At 42.4% G+C, this 23,112-nt stretch overlaps 1 protein-coding gene across 1 annotated transcript in view; it reads right to left on the bottom strand.

The window, feature by feature from the left end:
* Positions 1-22,615, bottom strand: part of LOC129710798 (beta-galactosidase-like) — an 85,578-nt gene extending 62,963 nt beyond the window's left edge. The window contains exons 1-7 of the mRNA XM_055658053.1: positions 22,460-22,615; positions 19,014-19,180; positions 17,139-17,289; positions 16,993-17,053; positions 15,684-15,778; positions 4,469-4,649; positions 1,845-1,903 (exon numbers count right to left, since the gene is read on the bottom strand). Coding sequence (XP_055514028.1) covers positions 1,845-1,903; positions 4,469-4,649; positions 15,684-15,778; positions 16,993-17,053; positions 17,139-17,289; positions 19,014-19,180; positions 22,460-22,516 — 771 coding nt within the window. The 5' untranslated portion in view covers positions 22,517-22,615. The remainder of the gene's footprint in view (positions 1-1,844; positions 1,904-4,468; positions 4,650-15,683; positions 15,779-16,992; positions 17,054-17,138; positions 17,290-19,013; positions 19,181-22,459) is intronic.
* Positions 22,616-23,112: the final 497 nt, after the last annotated feature.

The raw sequence follows: 23,112 nt of genomic DNA, 5'->3' as shown, positions 1-23,112 counted from the left end.
GCTCACATTTGGTCGATTTCCCTCCAAACCTGTTCTATCCATGTACCTGTCTAACTGTTTTTTAAACGTTGGGATTGTCCCTGCCTCAACTACCTCCTCTAGCAGCTTGTTCCGTCCACCTACCACCGTCTGTGTGAAAAGGTTACACCTCAGATTCCTATTAAATTTATGAAGTTTGCCAGTTACTCTTCGGAAGAGAACAATCTCCCTTATCCACTATTAATGTCCTTCATAATAAAACAAGTAGAAAAATGTAGATATGTATTAAAACACATATTAACATTTTTTAAATAACTTTTTGCTACGTAGGAATTATAATTAAAATACTCAATGCAAACATTTCAGAAAGCATTTTAAGCACATGGTGTTTTCTGCAGGGGCCCAAAGACATCATTCTGCACCCTAAGGTAAGCACTCAAATTTCTATGCAAATAGGAGAAATATATATTTTTCCCCAGATATTCCTCTCATTAATGAAAACTAAAATAAGTAATAGAAGTTTGAAAAGAAAACTGATACAATAGGAAAACTGAATTTGCATTTAAATTTGGGCTGAGGGCCGAAGAAATCTTGCACATCCGCAAGATGCAAAAGGGAGGTTCATTCCAAATTTAAATGACTAAACTAAAAACTGTAAAAGGAGAGTTAACAAAAAAAAATTCTCATTATTGATTAAAATTATGGAAGAAATAACTGGCATTGAATATAATACATACTAATTCATCATAGCAAAAGCAAAGGGAATTAAAACAAATTGTCTCAACGACATCAAAGATTCATTCATTTATGTGATATATAAGTAAATGCGTAAAGATGAATTTGGTCACAAAGGATAGATCAGGTTTTGTAAAGATATGACTGATGAACTGAATGTGTGCTTTAGTGCAAGTTTCCTTTCTGAAGACATTTGTCATTGTAAAATTGTTTCAATACGACAATAGCTATTGACACTCTTAGCAAGGGTTTAAAAGTGTAAAGCTAAGCATCTTGCAGCACTGACATCAATGTGCTAAAGAAAATGCAAAGTGAATATTGCTTCATACACAAAATGGCTCACCAATGTCTTGCTGAAACACATAAACTGGGGAAATGTGAACATAGGGTACAGAATTAAATCTCTGCAAATATGAGCTTGGTGCCTATTGCAATGAAACTATTTAATATGAAACAATTTATCATCCTTGGAAGGTTTGGTGACTATTACTGATTTCTAACATAGTTTAAAACACAAACATACTGCTTCCATGGTCTGATTATATTAGATGAGCAAACAATAAGCATGGTGGGGAGTATGCGCGCATTTCCAGCAGGATTTAACAATGTTGGAACAAATTAATCAGAAGAAGAATAGGAATAATACATGGATAACCAAATGAGATACTAAGAGCTGGGCTGACACAGCAGGAAGGGTTCACAGTTTAACCTTTGTGAAAGAAGTTCTGTAAACATTTATGATGAAACAGTAGCTGTTCATCACTTTAGTGATTAAATAAAGGTATAAATGGAACCATGCATAAAATATCTTGCACCAGCAGCAATGAAGAAATCAAGATATATTTCTAGTCAAATATATTAATTTCTCGTAGCACCTCATAAATCTTTTTGAAGATTAATTTACAGGAATTTACAGGAAATTGGGACCAGCTAGATTGGGCATCTTGGTTGGCATGGATGTGTTGGGCCAATGGGCATGACTCTATGAAGTGTTGGGTTGAACTCTCTGTTTGATTGCTTCTACGTTTTGTAATTGTTGGACAAGCTAATTAAGCCAAAGAAAGGTGTTCTATCTCATGCAGTATAATATGATTTGCTGAAAGTATGCTTGTTAGTTGGTTGATGCTTACCAGTGGTCCATGGGGTTCTGCATATCGTTGAATGTTTAACTTTGTTGTCATGTTTCCACCTGTTGAGAGAATAAGGCATTGCACAATGTGAGGCTGGCAACACTTGGACTTGGAATCGCATGTGTACTGGACCAGGGTCACCATAAGGCAGCTGTGTTGTCTGCGAATAGGCATTTTGGTTATAGGTCCATTGGAGCAAACTGTCTAATGCTTGGGCAGCAGTGGATGCTTGTTACGTATTTTCCAATCCATACCGCAGAGAGCAGATAGCAAAATATATCTGAATGTATTGAGATTAGTTCTGGAAGGATGGGGGATGCTGGTGAAGAGGGTGGTCCGTGTCTTAACTCTGAGCAGTGGGTGTGTCAGCCATCAAAGGACTGATCAGTGAGGGTGGGAAAGTGCAAATATTTGGTTTATTTGGGGCTCATCAATGGGGTAAGGGGGTCATTCCACTGATGTTGTGAGGACTGGGGTTGAGAGAGAAACATGGTGGAAAGAAATTGTGGAATAACATGTCAATGATCAGGATGGAGATCATGGGGCTTGGGATATCTATATCATTTTGGGAATGCCTGAAGGAGAAACGTTACGTAGTAGGATTTATGGAGGTATGAAAGTCTAGTGGCCAGGAGGTGCTCGATAATGTGGCCAGCCATGTTCAGACTGTAGCGTTGCGGAGGGGCAATGTATGGAAAGCATGATCAACATGGAAATTGTTCAAGACTTTCAACGGAGACACACATGTTAGATGCAGGAAGATTGTTCCCGATGTTGGGGATGTCCAGAACAAGGGGTCACAGTTGAAGGATAAGAGGAAATTTAGGACCGAGATGAGAAAAACATTTTTCACACAGAGAGTGGTGAATCTCTGGAATTCTCTGCAACAGAAGGTAGCTGAGGCCAGTTCATTGGCTATATTTAAGAGGGAGTTAGATGTGGCCCTTGTGGCTGAAGCTAAAGGGGGTTTGGAGAGAAGGCAGGTACAGGATACCGAGTTGGATGATCAACCATGATCATATTGAATGGCGGTGCAGGCTCGAAGGGCCGAATGGCCTACTCCTCCACCTATTTTCTGTTTCTATGTTAGAACCCAGGTCAACGTTACAGAGTCATTATTGTAACTTACCAGGGAAAAGTCCATTTGCATTCAAAAAACACAACAGCACTAAATCAAATTCCAATGCTTTGATGTATGATGACTGCAGATGGCTCAATACTTCAAAAGTATAAACATAACTTGCATCGATTGTAATCGTGTATTGTCTTTCTGCTGATTGGTCAGCGCACAACAAAAGCTTTTCACTGTACACGCGACAATACACTAAACTGAACTTTTTAAACCAGCATCTGAAGTACCTTCCTACACATAAACTGATCTTTTACAGCTTGAAGCAGGGTCTTACTGTATGTAAACCATGCGTAAGTAGATCAAGGATAGTACTGGCTCTCTTTGAGTTCTAAACATATTTTGATCAGTTAAAATCACTTTCCTTTCTCCACATCTACGTTATTAAAACAACTTCATGGATAATATCCTAAGAGGTATGTAAAGTGACAATATAAATGTAAAAGGTAGACAAAAATGCTTGAGAAACTCAGCGGGTGAGGCAGCGTCTATGAAGCGAAAGAAATAGGCAACGTTTCAGATCGCCACCCTTCTTCAGACTGATGTGGGGGTGGGGGGGGCGGGAAGAAGAAAGGAAGAGGCGGAGACAGTGGACGGAGACAATGGGCTGAGAAGGGGAGGAGAAAGCAAGGACTACCTGAAATTGGAGAAGTCAATGTTCATACCGCTGGGGTGTAAACTGCCCAAGCGAAATATGAGGTGCTGCTCCTCCAATTTACGGTGGGCCTCACTCTGGCCAGGACAGAAAGATCGGATTCTGAATGAGAGGGGGAGTTGAAGTGCTGAGCCACCAGGAGATCAGGTTGGTTATTGTGAACCGAGCTAAGGTGTTGGGCGAAACGATCGCCAAGCCTACGCCTGGTCTCACCGGTGTAGAGCAGCTGACATGCAATCAGAGCAGCGGATGCAATAGATGAGGTTGGAGGAGGTGCAGGTGAACCTCTGCCGCACCTGGAAAGGCTGCTTGGGTCCTTGAATGGAGCCAAAGGGGGAGGTAAAGCGACAAGTGTAGCATTTCCTGCGGTTACAAGGGAAAGTGCCAGGAATGGGGGTGGTTTGGGTGGGAATTGACCAGGGAGCTACAGAGCGGAAAGCAGAAAGCAGACAGGGGAGGAGATGGGAAGATGTGGCCAGTGGTGGGATCCCGTTGGAGGTGACGAAAATGTCGGAGGATTATTTGTTGTATGTGATGGCTGGTAGGATGGAAGGCGAGGACAAGGGGGACTCTGCCCTTATGAGTGGGGGGAATGGGGAGTGAGAGCAGAGTTACGGGGTATAGAAGAGACCCCGGTGATACTACTCTACTATCTGTCTACTACTCATCTATAGTAGAAGAGGGGAGTCCCTGTATTAATGCAATTTTTTTTTTTGGAAGCCAGCTGTGGAACAAAATTAATCAAGACAGATCATTGGAGCAGCGGAATTCACCACAGAGTTCTTTGTCCTTGCATCCAAATGATTTCAGATATTCCAAGAAAAAGAGAAAGATTTTTACCTGGAGAAAAGTCAATGGTTGCATACAGTCCTTGCAAAGAGCCACACTTGAGGTATGCTTCACCATCGCCATCCGTTGTAAACAGAATAACCTCATCTCCCAGGAAATATCGAAAGAGTTTTGATAGATGGCGCAAATAATCATAGTCACAGGCAAAGTAGCTGCCATATTCATTCTCCACCTGGAACAGCACAAGAATTTTAACCCACTTGTCACTTTTAGTCATGTAAAAAATCCACCCTCACAGTTATTGATTACAGTTCTTTTGTAATTCATTTATCGGGCATGATGGTGGCGGTAGAGGCATTTAAGAGGCTTTTAGTTAAGCACATGGTTATGCAGGGAATAGAAGTATATGGATTACATCAAGGCAATGAGATTAAGTTAACCTGGCACCACAGTCAGTGTGGACCTTTTGAGTCAAATAACCTGTTCCTCTGCTGCACAGTTCTCTGTTCTGTGAATGGTGATGGCAAATCTAGCATTCGTTTCTCATCCCCGGTTGCCCACAGGAGTCTGATAGTGTGCAGCTTTGTTGAATTGCTGTAGTTTGTGTGTTGACGGTGCTCATGAGTGCTGAATCATTACGATTCAGGACAATGACTAAGTGACATTGATGAAGCAGGGCCAAAGGGCCTGTTTCAGTGCCTCACAACTGCATGACCTCTATAAAATCACTACTCAGCTGCCTACGTTCCAAGGAGAATAGCCCTGGACTGCCCAACCTTTCCCTAAAGCTCAGACCCTCGATTCATGGCAACATACTTGTAAATCTTCTCTGCATTCTTTCCAGTTTAATGGCATCTTTCCTAAAGCAGGCGTGACTACAGCCAAACAGAATACTCCAAGTGCAGCCTCACCAATGTCTTGTAGGACAATAACATAACGTCCAAACTTCTATACTCAATTCCCTGGCCCTTGTTGGCCAAGGTGCCAGAAACGTTCTTCACCATCTATCTACTTGTGATGCCACATTCAGGGAACTATGTACTTGTACTCTTACATCCCTCTGCTCAACCACATTTCCTAGGATCCCAGCATTCACTGTGAAGTCCAGAACCGGTAGGACTTTCAAAAATGCAACACTCTACATAGAAACATAGAAAATAGGTGCAGGAGTAGGCCATTCGGCCCTTCGAGCCTGCACTGCCATTCAATATGATCATGGCTGATCATCCAACTCAGTATCCTGTACCTGCTTTCTCTCCATACCCCCTGATCCCTTTAGACACAAGGGCCACATCTAACTCCCTCTTAAATATAGCTGCACATGTATTTGATATAAACCACATTAGCTATTCCTCAGCGCACTTTCCCAACCAATCTGGATCCCAATGTAACTTTAGTTAATCATCTACATTGTCTACAATACCACCTACTTTAGTATCATCTTCAAACTTAGTAATCATTTGTTTCCAGCAGTTTTAGCTTTTATTTCATATTTCTAATCACAATGGTGAATGACTTGGAAAAGAACCTGCAACCCCAATCCTTTAATGCTTTAGAGGTCCATATAACAACATATAACAATTACAGCACGGAAACAGGCCATCTCGGCCCTACAAGTCCGTGCCGAACAAATTTTTTTTTCCCCTTAGTCCCACCTGCCTGCACTCATACCATAACCCTCCATTCCTTCTCATCCATATGCCTATCCAATTTATTTTTAAATGATACCAATGAACCTTCCACCACTTCCACTGGAAGCTCATTCCACACCGCTACCACTCTCTGAGTAAAGAAGTTCCCCCTCATATTACCCCTAAACTTCTGTCCCTTAATTCTGAAGTCATGTCCTCTTGTTTGAATCTTCCCTATTCTCAAAGGGAAAAGCTTGTCCACATCAACTCTGTCTATCCCTCTCATCATTTTAAAGACCTCTATCAGGTCCCCCCTTAACCTTCTGCGCTCCAGAGAATAAAGACCTAACTTATTAGGTCACAGGCCAATAGGTTAATGCTGCACAAAACCTAGCCTCTAATGTGTCATCACTGCAGTATCTAGATAGCCAGTCAAGTAGAGTTCTGATGACATGTCTCACAGAACAAAGAACAGTACAGCACAAGAATAGGCCCTTTGGCTCACAATGTCTGTGCCAAACATGATGCCAATACCATAATCCATATCCCTCCATTTGCTGCATTTCCAAATCTGTCTCCAAAAGTCTTTTAAATGCTAATAATGTATTTGCTTCAAGCACCACCCCGGGCAGCACATTCCAGGCACTCACCACTCTCTGTGCAAAAAACATGTACACAGATCTTCTTTGTCTACCATATCGATGCCTCTCATAATTTTACACACTTCCTCTACCTCCCGCTTGCTACTGGGAAGGCCTATCATGCAATACCATTAGTGTGTTTGCACATATCATATTTCTAAACTCCATCCACACCACCTCTGCAGACAATCCTCTGGAATGTCCTCTCTGAGTGTTGCCGCGATGATCTCCATGATCAGTCGCACAACTCCTCCACCTCTTTTGCCTCCCTCTCGATCATGTCTGAAACATTGATACCCGGGAACATTGAGTTGCCAGTCAAGTACATCCTGCAACCACGTTTTCCACAACATTATAGTTCCAACCATCAATCCAGGCTCTACCTTCACCTGCTTTCTCCACAATACTACCTGCATTGAAATAAACACACTTCAGTCCATCAGCATCATCATTTTCCTTCACCTCTACCCGCCTGTCCTTCCTTTCAGATTTATTGGTCCTGACCCCTATCTTCCAATCACTCCTTCCAATTTCTGACCTACTACTCTGGTTCGTTCCCCCCCCCCCCCCCCCCCCCCCCTCTCGACTTTAAACCCCACCCGAGTAGCACCAGCAAGCCTCCCTACAGGGATACTGGTCCTCTATAGTTCAAATGGTCCCTCTTGTCCATGTCACCTCTGCTCTCGAAGAGATCCCAATGGTCTAAAAATCTGAATCACTGTCCCTGCACCAACTCCTGAGCCACACATTTATCTGTTCTAGCTTCTTATTCCTACCGTCACTAGCACGTGGCACCAGTAGTAATCCACAGATTCACTATCCCTTTTCCTACCTATATAGTTTGTGCCAACGTGCACAACTACTTCCTAAAACGTTGACTCTGTTTCTCTTCCCACAGATTCAACCCGACTTGTATTTCCCATATTTCCAGCATTTTCGGTTTTTATTTTATCTTTCCGGCATCTACCTTTTAAAAATGATCTCTTGTTCAAGCTAAGTTCCGAGTCAAGAATGGTCTCCTATAACACTACTGACTGTCAAGGGGTGGTGTCTGAACACCCCCTGCTGGACACTGTTATTATCTGACAGGAACGTCATTTGCCACTTCTCAGCCAAATCAGAATGTTGTCCCGATCTTGCACCATGCAAATATTGTTGGAAAGACATTGATCTCATTGATACAACATTTCTCACTGAGTTTTGGCGTGGGAAACATAAATACATGCGATTAATCAAAAAATGGTTGGCGGACTCAGGGTTGAAGGGCCAATTTCCAAGCTGTAGCTCTAAATTAAACTAATGTTTATTAAGATGAGAACAGTTTCATCATCTACATACAGTGACTTGCAAAAGTATTCATACCCCTTGAATTTTTCCACATTTTGTCACGTTACAACCACAAATGTAAATGTATTTTATTGGGATTTTATGTGATAGACCAACACAAAGTGGCGCATAATTGTGAAGTGGAAGGAAAAGGATATATGGTTTTCAAATTTTTTTACAAATAAAAAACTGAAAAGTGTGGCGTGCAAAAGTATTCAGCCCCCCTGAGTCAATACTTTGTAGAACCACCTTTCGCTGCAATTACAGCTGCAAGTCTTTTGGAGTATGTCTCTACCAGCTTTGCACATCTAGAGACTGACATTTTTGCCCATTCTTCTTTGCAAAATAGCTCAAGCTCAGTCAGATTGGATGCAGAGCGTCTGTGAACAGCAATTTTCAAGTCTTGCCAGAGATTCTCAATTGGATTTAGGTCTGGACTTTGACTGGGCCATCCGAACACATGAATATGCTTTGATCTAAACCATTCCATTGTAGCTCTGGCTGTATGTTTAGGGTCATTGTCCTGCTGGAAGGTGAACCTCCACCCCAGTCTCAAGTCTTTTGCCAACTCTAACAGGTTTTCTTCCAAGATTGCCCTGTATTTGGCTCCATCCATCTTCCCATCAACTCTGACCAGCTTCCCTGTCCCTGCTGAAGAAAAGCATCCCCACAGCATGATGCTTGTAGGGCCGAGGTGGCCTGTTTCCGTGCTGTAATTGTTATATGGTTATACGGTTATATGCTGCCACCACCATGTTTCACAGTGGGGATGGTGTGTTCAGGGTGATGTGCAGTGTTAGTTTTCCGCCATACATAGCGTTTTGCATTTAGGCCAAAAACTTCAATTTTGGACTCATCTGACCAGAGCACCTTCCTCCACATGTTTGCTGTGTCCCCCACATGGCTTGTGGCAAACTGCAAACAGGACTTCTTATGGCTTTTTTTCAACAATGGCTTTCTTCTTGCCACTCTTCCATAAAGGCCCGATTTGTGGAGTGCACGACTAATAGTTGTCCTGTGGACAGATTCTCCCACCTGAGCTGTGAATCTCTGCAGCTCATCCAGAGTTACCATGGGCCTTTTGGCTGCTTCTCTGATCAATGCTCTCCTTGCCCGGCCTGTCAGTTTAGGTGGATGGCCATGTCTTGGTAGGTTTGCAGTTGTGCCATACTCTTTCCATTTTCAGATGATGGATTGAACAGTGCTCCGTGAGATGTTCAAAGCTTGGGATATTTTTTTATAACCTAACCCTGCTTTAAACTTCTCCACAACTTTATCCCTGACCTGTCTGGTGTGTCCCTTGGGCTTCATGATGCTGTTTGTTCACTAATGTTCTCTAACAAACCTCTGAGGCCTTCATAGAACAGCTGTATTAATACTGAGATTAGATTACACACAAGTGGACTCTATTTACTAATTAGGTGACTTCTGAAGGCAATTGGTTGCACTGGATTGTATTTAGGGGCATCAGAGTAAAGGGGCTGAATACATTTGCACGCCACACTTTTCAGTTTTTTTATTTGTAAAGTTTTTCATTTCCCTTCCACTTCACAATTATGTGCCACTTTGTGTTGGTCTATCACATAAAATCCCAATAAAACAAAGAGTTACTTTGTGATCTAGTGGAAGATAGAGTACAGCAGCACTATATTATTGCCATTTTTTTTAAATGTTAATAATAAGAGCCATCTTGGAAATTGGAAAAGCTTGTAAAATAGGAAGCATCCGAAAGGAATATTGGACATGGGCTTAACCAGATGGTTAAGAACAAAGAAAGAAGCAGTGGTCAATGCCACAACCTGGTTTCAAATAACTTGGGAATCATGAGAGTGTATTCCTTTTATCTTGTTTTATCGTGTTGCTTTCTCATGGGTCTCTGTCACACTCTCTCCAACCTCCTTCCTTTTGTTGTTGTCACATTTACTTCCTCCTCAGTACATTGCATCCTCAACTCTGAAACACTGTCTGTCTTTAATCACATTATTCCCACTGCTGACTGAAATTTACTGTTGATATTGCGTAAGTCACCCCTTCCATTCAAATAGTATGCAGTATTCCATTTTTCTTTTGGGGACTGTCCAAACTTTTCTCTCTTGGTTCATCTGTCAAAATGTTTGAAAGATACAGCATCAAAACAGGCCCTTCAGCCAACCAAGTCTGACCAGACATTGATCACCCATTCACACATTCTGTTATCCCACTTGCACATCCACTCCCAACACGCTAATCATCATTTCATGATTTCTCCATAGCATTGAGAAACGTGCATATTAGCACTGTGCAAGCACTGTTTCTATTAAAGTATTTCTTCATAACTCACCTCTAACAAAAAGAGATCATAGCCACAACAACAACATTTCCTCAAAATGCAGCCTGGTCAGAGTATATAGCACCAACTCTTTCAGGTCATCTGACTGATCTCAGTAATCCTTTTGCTTTGTTGATTACTGTTTTGCAAATATAGTATACGGCTGGTACTGAAATTTTCACTGATGGAATCTTTCTACTGTATTCATAAAATCTTAACACACAGGAGCCCATTCTCCTGTTTTCTCCCCATAACCTTTGACGCCCTTACTATTCAAGAGCCTATTGTCCTTCTATTCTGAACCTGTGGCCTCTAGACTTAGAATCTCCCACTAATGGAAACACCCTCTCCACATCCACTCTATCCATTGTGAGAGGTACGGACAGGGGTTTCTGCGGCAACAGATGGGATGCAAGGATGGTGTGCTGCCTTCCCGGTGCCAGGATCCAGGATGTCACGGACAGAGTGCAGAAAATCCTCAAGGGCGAAGGTGAACATCCGGAAATGGTAGTGCATGTCGGCACAAACGATGTTGGAAAGAACGGGATGAATATTCTGCAGCGTGACTTTAGAGAGCTTGGAAAAATGTTGAAAAGCAGGACCTCCACGGTTGTTATCTCCGGTTTGCTTCCAGTTCCCCGTGCTGGCGAGAGCAGGAACAGGGAGATACGGGACCTGAACGTGTGGCTGAGGAACTGGTGCACGGGGCAGGGATTTAGATTCTTAGTCACTGGGATCTGTTTTGGGGTAAGGGGGAACTGTACAAAAGGGACGGATGGAATCTTAACAGGTGTGGGACCAGCATTCTGGCAGGCAGGTTTGCCACTGCTGCACGGGTGGCTTTAAACTCAATAAGGGGGGTGGGGTGTCGAATGGGATAGTGGAGTTAAAGGGAAAGGGTTTCTTAAATGTGTGAGCGTAGAGACCGAGGGGTGTAAAATGAGGGTAGAAGCAATAGGTAGCAAGGTGAAAAGTAAAAGTGGCAGGCAGACAAAACCAGGGCAAAAATCAAAAAGGGCCACTTTTCAACATAATTGTATAAGGGGTAAGAGTGTTGTAAAAACAAGCCTGAAGGCTTTGTGTCTCAATGCAAGGAGCATTCGTAATAAGGTGGATGAGTTGAATGTGCAGATAGCTATTAATGACTATGATGTAGTTGAGATCACGGAGACATGGCTCCAGGGTGACCAAGGCTGGGAGCTGAACATCCAGGGATATTCAATATTCAGGAGGGATAGAGAGAAAGGAAAAGGAGGTGGGGTAGTGTTACTGATTAGAGAGGAAATTAATGCAATGGAAAGGAAGGACATTAGTTTGGAGGATGTGGAATCGGTATGGGTAGAGCTGCGAAACACTAGGGGCAGAAAACACTGGTGGGTGTTGTGTACAGGCCACCTAACAGTAGTAGTGAAGTTGGAGATGGTATCAAACAGGAAATTAGAAATGCGTGCGACAAAGGCAAAACAGTTATAATGGGCGACTTCAATCTACATATAGATTGGGTGAACTAAATTGGCAGGGGTGCTGTGGAAGAGGATTTCTTGGAATGTATGTGGGATAGTTATCTAAATCAACATGTAGAGGAACCAACGAGAGAGCAGGCTATTTTAGACTGGGTATTGAGTAATGAGGAAGGGTGAGTTGGCAATCTTGTTGTACGTGCCGCCTTGGGCAAGAGTGACCATAATATGGTTGAGTTCTTCATTAGGATGGAGTGTGACATTGTTAATTCAGAAACAATGGTTCTGAACTTAAAGAAAGGTAACTTTGAGGGTATGAGACGTGAATTGGCCAAGATTGACTGGCAATTAATTCTAAAAGGGTTGACGGTGGATACGCAATGGAAGACATTTAAAGACTGCATGGATGAACTACAAAAATTGTTCATCCCAGTTTGGCAAAAGAATAAATCAGGGAAGGTAGTACATCCGTGGATAACAAGGGAAATCAGGGATAGTATCAAAGCGAAGGATGATGCGTACAAATTAGCCAGAAAAAGCAGCATACCAGAGGACTGGGAGAAATTCAGAGACCAGCAGAGGAGGACAAAGGGCTTAATTAGGAAAGGAAAAATAGATTATGAAAGAAAACTGGCAGGGAACATAAGAACTGACTGCAAAAGTTTTTATAGATATGTGAAAAGAAAGAGATTAGTTAAAACAAATGTAGGTCCCTTGCAGTCAGAAACAGGTGAGTTGATCATGGGGAACAAGGACATGGCGGACCAATTGAATAACTACTTTGGTTCCGTCTTCAATAAGGAAGACATAAATAATTTGCCGGAAATAGCAGGGGACCGCGGGTCAAAGGAGTTGGAGGAATTGAGTGAAATCCAGGTTAGCCGGGAAGTGGTGTTGGGTAAATTGAATGGATTAAAGGCCGATAAATCCCCAGGGCCAGATAGGCTGCATCCCAGAGTACTTAAGGAAGTAGCTCCAGAAATAGTGGATGCATTAGTAATAATCTTTCAAAACTCTTTAGATTCTGGAGTAGTTCCTGAGGATTGGCGGGTAGCAAACGTAACCCCACTTTTTAAGAAGGGAGGGAGAGAGAAAACGGGGAATTACAGACCAGTTAGTCTAACATCGGTAGTGGGGAAACTGCTAGAGTCAGTTATTAAAGATGGGATAACAGCACATTTGTTAAGTGGTGAAATCATTGGACAAAGTCAGCATGGATTTACGAAAGGTAAATCATGTCTGACGAATCTTATAGAATTTTTCGAGGATGTAACTAGTATCGTGGATAGGGGAGAACCAGTGGATGTGGTGTATCTGGACTTCCAGAAGGCTTTCGACAAGGTCCCACATAAGAGATTAGTATACAAACTTAAAGTACACGGCATTGGGGGTTCAGTATTGATGTGGATAGAGAACTGGCTGGCAAACAGGAAGCAAAGAGTAGGAGTAAACGGGTCCTTTTCACAATGGCAGGCAGTGACTAGTGGGGTACCGCAAGGCTCAGTGCTGGGACCCCAGCTATTTACAATATATATTAATGATCTGGATGAGGGAATTGAAGGCAATATCTCCAAGTTTGCGGATGACACTAAGCTGGGGGGCAGTGTTAGCTGTGAGGAGGATGCTAGGAGACTGCAAGATGACTTGGATAGGCTGGGTGAGTGGGCAAATGTTTGGCAGATGCAGTATAATGTGGATAAATGTGAGGTTATCCATTTTGGTGGCAAAAACAGGAAAGCAGACTATTATCTAAATGGTGGCCGACTAGGAAAAGGGGCGATGCAGTGAGACCTGGGTGTCATGGTACACCAGACATTGAAAGTAGGCATGCAGGTGCAGCAGGCAGTGAAGAAAGCGAATGGTATGTTAGCTTTCATAGCAAAAGGATTTGAGTATAGGAGCAGGGAGGTTCTACTGCAGTTGTACAGGGTCTTGGTGAGACCACACCTGGAGTATTGCGTACAGTTTTGGTCTCCAAATCTGAGGAAGGACATTATTACCATAGAGGGAGAGCAGAGAAGGTTCACCAGACTGATTCCTGGGATGTCAGGACTGTCTTATGAAGAAAGACTGGATAGACTTGGTTTATACTCTCTAGAATTTAGGAGATTGAGAGGGGATCTTATAGAAACTTACAAACTTCTTAAGGGGTTGGACAGGCTAGATGCAGGAAGATTGCTCCCGATGTTGGGAAAGTCCAGGACAAGGGGTCACAGCTTAAGGATAAGGGGGAAATCCTTCAAAACCGAGATGAGAAGAACTTTTTTCACACAGAGAGTGGTGAATCTCTGGAACTCTCTGCCGCAGAGGGTAGTTGAGGCCAGTTCATTGGCTACATTTAAGAGGGAGTTAGATGTGGCCCTTGTGGCTAAGGGGATCAGAGGGTATGGAGAGAAGGCAGGTACGGGATACTGAGTTGGATGATCAGCCATGATCATATTGAATGGCGGTGCAGGCTCGAAGGGCCGAATGGCCTACTCCTGCACCTAATATCTATGTTTCTATGTTTCTATCATTGCCTTTCATTATTCGGTAAGTTTAAATGAAATCCACATCATCCTTTTAAGTTCCACCGGGTATGGGTCTAATGGGTCCAGAGCCAGCAAATACATTACCCAATCATCCCCAGGATCACTGCCGCAAACAGGCGTTCCTCTTACATTAACCCAATCATCTCCACAATCATTATCGCCAATCAAAGGAACTAAGTGATAGTCAAAATGTAGTGCTTGATAAGTTATTGATGTTGTAAATTGATAAATCTCGGGGACCTGGTGATTTTCATCCAAGAGTTTTGAAAGTGTTGACGTTAGAGACACGTGCACGTGCAAAGGTGAGAATCATTATGTTTTGTTTCAACTGAAGATAGACACAGAAAGCTGAAGAGATTCAGACAGTACATCTGGAGAAAAGGAATAGGTTACAATTTGGTTCAAGCCCCTTCTTTAGAGCTTTGTTAGGAATAGGATTGCAGAGAGCCAAGAGGGTCTAATGAAAGTAGAATTACATCTATTGGCAGCATCATGGTACAGCACGTAGAGTTGTTGCTTCACAGTTACAGCAACATAAGACTCATTCCTGACCTCTGGTCCTATCTGTGGGGGGTTTGCTCATTTGCTGTGACCACATGGATATCTCCCAGGTGCTCTGATTTGCTCCCAGATTGCAAAGATTAGTTTATTTGTGAGAGATTTTGCCACTATAAATTGTCCCCAACGAGTAGCTGAGCAGTAGAATCCATAAAGGTTGATGGAATTACAGAGAAAATCAAATGGGATTAATGTAAATTGTGTACGTGTTATTCAGCATGGTCTCATTGGGGAAATGGCCTATTTCAATGCTGTTTCAATCTATGATTCCAATATGTTGGAATTTATTGAAGACGTGATCAGTAATATAAACAAGGAGAAACCAGTGAATGTGATATTTGAATATTTTGGAGGGGTCAGATACGGTCCCACAGATTTTGACTAACAAGATTATAGCATGTGGAATTGGGGTAATATACTGACATGTATTGAGAATTGGTTATCAAACAGAAATCAAAGAATCAGAAAAAGAGTAAAAATAATTGTTTGGTGGGGAGGCTATAACAGGGGTACTGCAGAGTGCAATGCTTAGGGCCCAGTTTTTCTGCCTGCTGCCACCCCGTTGGAGTTATCTCCAAATACCTTGAATCTATCTCATACCCCCTTATCCCCGACCAACATCCAAGATACCTTACAAGGTCTTCAACACTTCAATAACTTTTATTTCCTAGATACTCATTGCCTCATCTCCACCATGAACACCCACCTCCATTCCCCACCAAGAAATGGGTTAAACAGGATTACCCTAGCAACCTTTATCTAGTCTGTTGAACAGTTTAGTCATGCTTTTAAGTTAAACATAAATCCATACCTGTACAGCAATAATCGGTCCATTATTGTGATACAGGAATTGTTTGATCTTGGGCAAGAGAACATGCATCCATTTGTCAACATAATTGAGATAATCTAAAATGAGAAAAAAAAGGTTGATAACCTTCACCTGCCTATTTGTTTAAATCAGTCCACGTTGTGCTATTCACGTGCTATACAAGCATAGAATGCAGCATGGTCCAGATTTTATTTGTACAGTCGAGACATTTGTTACATCGAGACAAATGACAAATAGAAGGCAGTTTTAGTTACACAAAGATACTTGAAAATACAAGGACGAGTCAGGTTTCGATGAGTGTGCATTGTGCACAGTAAGCTGAGGTGTGCGGTGTGCTGGGCCTGGTTGTGAAAACAACTTTACTCTGATTGTGCCTTTACTTTGTTTCTGAATCATAATGGCTGGTTCTTTGATGTGAGTAAGGACAATTTTTCACTGTCATACGAGGTCAAAAAATAAAACAAGGGAACAAGAAAATCTAACCTCTAAATAAGTCGATAATGTTGCTACCCATATACAGAAACATTCACAAAATTGACTAACTGTGTGATAACATGGGACTCAATTTGGAGTTACATACTTTAGTTTCTAGGCCAGGCTTCCCCATACACTGCTGACACAGTTTTACCCGACCAACACGTCGCTTATTTGTCATTAAATTGTCAGATTGCTTCCCAACGTCGGATATGGGATAAGCACAAAATAGTTATTGTCTTTGGATCTATTGACAAATTCCATTCCCAAACCACCCAAAACATTTCTCTTCCCAGCAACTGATTGAGAATGAATTAGAACAGTTAAAACCTTGGTATTATATTTGACTCTTCCATATTTGAGTTTGGTCAACATGGATTTGGTGGCCAGAGGGCTTGTTTCCATACTGAATTACTTTATGAAAATTGTGTGACTAACAATGGCAAAGGCTGAGGGTGGGTCAATGCTATACTTTTGTCGCAATCACTTTGGACGCCATTTGTGATTTGGATGAAAAGTGTTTTGAAATACTAGCAGAGGTACATATGTCAGAAATAAAAACTGTTGCAAAAAAAGGGCACACATTTCAACGCCCATGTGTTGAAGGATTTAGACATTTCAAGTTGAAGACTGGTAATTTGAATGATGAAGAGGCTCAAGGCTTGGTGACTGGGGGATACCACGACTATAGTGTGGCAGCAGAAAGAGAAGCCATGAAACTCTGCTTATGACTGAATAAGGAAGTGCCAAGCGAATACCTGACAAAGATGAAGACCATTGGAGGTCAATCACATTATTTGTGATGTACCTGTCTTACCTGGATCTGAAGATCGGAGAACAACTGAATCTTTCCGCAGCAGCCAGGCAGGAAGGCCACCCTATAAAAGTGAAAACCCATCACATTTGGCAAACTTCTTTTCACATTCAAATGGTGATTTCTTAATTGAAATTAACTGCGCTCACCATGTCCCATTCGGCACAAATAAAGGGGCCAGCTCGTAAGATGACCAACAAGCCAATGTCATTGGCCAACTTTATAAATGCTTCTAAATCTCGGTCTCCAGCGAAGTCATATTTTCCCGGTGCAGTTTCATGAAAATTCCATGGCACATATCTACATAATGGGATTATTTAAAATGTCATTCCAATGTCAGCATGCTTACAGCTGGAGAAGATTAGCTCCAAAGAACATTAATTTATTAATTATGCACAAAGTTCCACATTCTGCACATTCTGTACTTTGGAAGGAGTAGGAGGGGGACCCACAGTCCCATTTATATAAATGGGTCGATGGTTGAAAGGGTCATGAGCTTCAAATTCCTGGGCGTGCACATCTCTGAAGATCTTTCCTGGTCCGAGAACACTGATGCAAGTATTATGAAAGCACATCAGCGCCTCTACTTCCTGAGAAGATTACGGAGAGTTAGATTGTCAAGGAGGACTCTCACTAACTTCTACAGGTGCGCTGTAGAGAGCATGCTGACCGGCTGCATCATGGCTTGGTTCAGCAACTTAAGCGCACTGGAGAGGAAAAGACTACAAAAAGTAGTAAACACTGCCTAGTTCATCATCGGCGCTGACCTCCCTTCCATCGAGGGGATTTATCGCAGTCGCTGCCTCAAAAAGGCTGCCAGCATCATCAAGGACCCACACCATCCTGGCCATACACTCATCTCCCCCTACCTTCAGGTAGAAGGTACAGGAGCCTGAAGATTGCAACGACCAGGTTCGGGAATAGCTACTTCCCCACAGCCATCAGGTTATTAAACTTGGCTCGGACAAAACTCTGAACTTAGTGTGGACTTTGGAAGGAGTAGGATGGGAACCCACAGTCCCATTTATATAAATGGGTCGATGGTTGAAAGGGTCATGAGCTTCAAATTCCTGGGCGTGCACATCTCTGAAGATCTGTCCTGGTCCGAGAACACTGATGCAAGTATTAAGAAAGCTACTTTCAACAACTGAGTTACAGAGAAAGGTTGAATAAGTTAGGTCTTTATTCTCTGGAGCGCAGAAGGTTAAGGGGGGACTTGATAGAGGTCTTTAAAATGATGAGAGGGATAGACAGATTTGATGTGGACAAGAATAGGGATAATTCAAACAAGAGGACATGACTTCAGAATTAAGGGACAGAAGTTTAGGGTAACATGAGGGGGAACTTCTTTACTCAGAGAATGGTAGCGGTGTGGTATGAGCTTCCAGTGCAAGTGGTGGAGGCAGGTTCGATGGTATCATTTAAAAATAAATTGGATAAGCATATGGATGAGAAGGGAATGGAGGGTTATGGTATGAGTGCAGGCAGGTGGAACTAAGGGAAAAAAATTGTTCGGCACGGACTTGTAGGGCCGAGATGGCCTGTTTCCGTGCTGTAATTGTTATATGTAATTGTTATATGGTTATATGTTCTTTGATCTTTATTGTAGGAATAGAAGTTAGCAACATGAAGATTCAACTGGGCCACTGGCCAAGAGGTTGAAGCAGCTGAACAAAAGGAACTATCCCATCGCCCAGATATTATCCCATATAATTGTTCATTCTATGAAACCAGCAGCAAAGAGAAGATTTCAAAATAATGAATTTGGAAAAAATACATAGCACGAGTGGAAGAATACCAAGGCGCAGGAAAGAAATGCCATTTCTCTTTGGACTGCACTCAAATAACAAAGGTCATATTTACAATGGTAACTGAATGTCCTGAACTGTCCAAAAAATCCCAAGTAGTTGAGGACAGAGAAGATCAGGGCAGGAGGAAAGGTTAAAAGGTATAAAGAACTGCAATGATATAGTGATTCCAACAATCGCAAAATACCCGATATATTAAAAAAGTTTTTTCCTCACGTTTGAATAGCATTCAATCCTGCCATATACATTTTCATCAGACGGTCCTTCCAGTAGTATCGAGGTACACGAGAGTAGTGGATACTTCCCGAGATATAACGGAAAGGTTTACCATCCTTAAGGAAACTGTCATTGTCATAATCGATCTGAAAGCTCCTTGATGAACTCTGCAACCAAAAGAGACCAGATTAATCCCCCTGAGCCTATACATCAAGGTCACATTTTATGCACAGTAAAATTAAGGAAAAGCTTAATATCAAGGAAATCATGCTTGCTCCACTAGGCCAGCTCCCAAACCAAGGGAACATCTATGACGGTTACCATACAATTCTCTAATGAAATGCAAGTTTCGAAATAGAAAATACGCTCCAGAACATGTGTAAAAATTCTTGCATTGGGGCTGATTTGTAAGATCCATACCAATGTTTTTTTGCATCAGGGCAGCTGATGTAACTGTTAGTTTCAACTGATTCTGTGTTACTTGTATTTTCTGTTTTTGTTTCAGGCAGCAAAGGTTTATACCTCAAAAGTATAATGGGAATGAACAAATACTGCTGCTGAAAATCTGACACCCATTGATAAAACACCGGAGAACCAGTGGGCATAGGTTTAAGGTGTGGGGGAAAGATTTAATAGGAACTCGAGGGGCAAATTCTTTTAGACAAAGGATGGGAGGAATATGGAACGAGCTGCCCGAGGAGATAGTTGAGGCAGGTACTTACACAATGTTTAAAAAACATTTAGACAGGTACATGAATAAGATTGGTTTGGAGGGATATGGCCCATACGCAGGCAGGTGGGACAAGTGTAGATTGCACATGTTGTTCAATGTGGGCAAGTTGGACCGAAGGGCCTGTTTCCATGCTGTATGGCTCTGACTGGAAATAGCAACACCCGTGATACCTCAATGAACTACCTTCAGAACTGGAGGCGTTTAGGAGGTGAAAAAGACCCTAAACATATATTCACAGTCATGCTTACAAACCGAAGTGAGGCATCCTGAAAAGTGACTACCTATTTGTGTTAGATCTCGCCAATGTTTAGGAATGCAAGGTATGACATGTGAATGCTGTACACAAGGCAAGAAATATAAGTGAGGGACTGCATTTGTGAAAATGATGGAACAGTGCTCAATAGGAAAGAAGAGATGAATGCCCCATTCCATTGAACTGACTGAAGTAGGAGGGAGAAAGTTGGAAAAGAATAGCAGAAGTGGGGCAATGCCTGGCAAATGATAGGTTGATAAAGAATAAGTATTTATCCTCACTGGATCTACATTGTTTCCTCTGTGAGTTTCATGTGAACACGGAATTTCATTGCACTCTGATGTATATGAAAATAACCTAATCTGAAGTTGACCACATATCACACACATCACAACGAGACCCAACTGCTGAGAGCAGATAATAAGAATGAAGAAGAGGAAGTCTACACCATGGAGGGGAAACAAACTGCTGCAATACAAAATTGAACATTTTCACATATCAGCAATTTTATTCACATTAGCAGCATTTACTCAACCTTGTTTTGGTTATTTCCCAGATGTTGCCAGGACTTAAGGGGGCTGAGCAGAGGGAGAGGTGAGCAGGCTAGGACCACAGGAGACTGAGGGGCAATCATATAGAGGTGTATAAAATCATCAAAGTTAGATAGTATAAATGCAGTCTTTTACCCCGACCAAGAGAACCAGATGGCATATGTTTAAGGTGAGAGGGGAATGATTCAATATGGAGCTGAGGGGCAACGCTTTTACTCGGAGGGTAGTGGGTGTGTGGAACATGCTGCCAGAGGAGATAGTTGAGGCAGATGCCTTCAAATACCTGGGCATACATATCTCTAGATATATCTAAAGATCTGTCCTGGACCCAGCATATTGATGCAATCATAAAGAAAGCCCATCAACACCTATACTTCCTTAGAAGCTTGAGGATATTCAGTACACCAATTAATGCTCTCTTGAACATCTGCAGGTGTGCGGTAGAGAGTATATTGACTCGTTTCAACACAGCCTTGTTTTGGCAATTTGACCGCCCAGGAATGAAGGGTGCAAAAAGTGGTGAACACTACCAAGTTCGTCATAGGTACTGACCTCCCCAGCATCAAAGGGATCTACAGGAATCATCCCTCAAAAAACCAGCCAGCATCGTCGGAGACCTACTCCACCCTGGCCACACTATCATTTCACTCCTGTCATCAGGAAGAAGGTTTAGGAGCCTGAAAACTGTTATGTCCATGTTCAGGAACTGTTTCTCCCCAACAACCATTAGGCTATTAAACACTACAACCTCCAAATAAGCTCTGAACAACTTAGACAGAGTACTGTTTTTGTCTTTGGACTATTGTTTGTTTACTGTTTTTGGTGTTTATAATAGTGTTCACAGAGAACTATGTTTACTTATCTGTTGTGTAGCTACAAGTACGAATTTCATTGTTCAGTTTTGGGACATGTGGCAATAAAACACTCTTGACTACTATAACAGCATTTAAAAGATATATGGACAGGTACCTTGATAGGACAGGTTTAAAGGTATATGGGCCAAACGCAGGCAAATTGGACAAGCTCAGATGGAGCATCTTGGTTGACATGAACAAGTTGGGCCAAAGGACCCGTTTCGATGATGCATTACTCTAATAACTCTGCTTCCTCCGTTTGCATTTCCAGTTGTATCTTCACCACCTTTAATCACCTTGCAAGATCATTCCATTTATTGTGCTTTCATTCCTCACTGACCTTCCTTCCTTTTATTCCCTCTACAGACAGCCTCTTAGCTGGATATAAAAATCCGTATTATCCCAAAACATTTCTACTTCTGATGAAAGTTCATCTCAGAAACTTAACCCTATAACTCTTTCAGCATTCTCTGCCCTAGCAAAAGAGTCCAAGCAGTCGCCGATTTTACTCAAAACAAACCTGAAGCCTCCCACTGGCAGCGGGGGAGCTTGGAGCGCACTGAAGGCTTTATTGGGGGGAATGGGTGCCTAAAGCCCTGAACAACGTTTCCAGCATCTGCAGTTCCTTCTTGAAAACAACGTAACCGGGGACCCGGGACCCGGTTTACAAAGGTGGGCAATCGGGTGCCAGATGCACAGAGAGAGGGAACTCGCTGCGGGGTGTACAGAGCTGCTGTCTCTCTGGCGGGTCGGGTGATTTGCTTCCTGATTACTAAATTGGCGAAATCCTATCCAATGCACAGTGAGCCTACCGCAGGGAAGAAGGGGGATTGCTGACCGGCACAGAGATATAACTTGCTAGCCAGTTTCCGAAGGTGAGGGGGCTTGCTGTAGAACGGGTTCATTTATTGTCTCTTGCAGTGGGCTGCATGAACTCGCTTCCCTTAAGTGACTGCAAAGGAAGTATTCCCTTTGCAGATCTGAGGACATTTCATTGTCCGATTCGAACAGCCCATTGAATGTAATACTGAATGCAAAATAAAAAGGGCACTTACTGGCGTGTACAGATAGAAGAAGTTAATCGCCACCAGAAGCCCCACACTCGGTCTCATGTTCCTTCTTCAATCAGCTGGTCGCAAATGGCAATGATCATCACATGACTGAGGAAGTGTGATACTATTCGCTGTTTGTATCGCGCACACTGTCACACCCACAGTAAGTGGCGGCCAGTTCTTTCCAATATCTTTGCATCCAGGCGGGTTTTTTGGTTTGGTGCTTCCGTGCGTCATAGTCTGTGAGCATCTCACACTTCACTCTTTTGCTGAAAGAGATCCATGTGGAGCTACAAATCGACTTCTTTTCCCAACAATCCTCAATTCAATATTTGTAAAACTCAAATATTCCACTCACAACCAAGTTTGCAATTTTCTTCTTTCCACTTGTAATAATTGGCCTTTTTTTAACGCTCAAATTGAAACTGCATGGCGTAATATTGGTTTCCCATCCAGAATTAAGAGATCCATTTGAATTATCAATGTCTAGAATTGATGGCACATCAGTTGATCCAAAATTTCTGTCAATAGATTCTCAGATACATTTCCTGGAATCGTCCTATGAACGGTTGCCACTGTGAATACATTACCAAATTTGGAAGATGCCCCTTGCGTATCAGTCCAGTGCTGGTTTGGTCCATCTCAATAGAACGTGT

Source organism: Leucoraja erinacea, chromosome 2, assembly GCF_028641065.1.
Source record: "Leucoraja erinacea ecotype New England chromosome 2, Leri_hhj_1, whole genome shotgun sequence".
NCBI classification, from domain to species: Eukaryota; Metazoa; Chordata; class Chondrichthyes; order Rajiformes; family Rajidae; genus Leucoraja; species Leucoraja erinaceus.
Note: the sequence above shows the minus strand (reverse complement) of the source record. Positions and strands in the feature narration are given on the sequence as shown.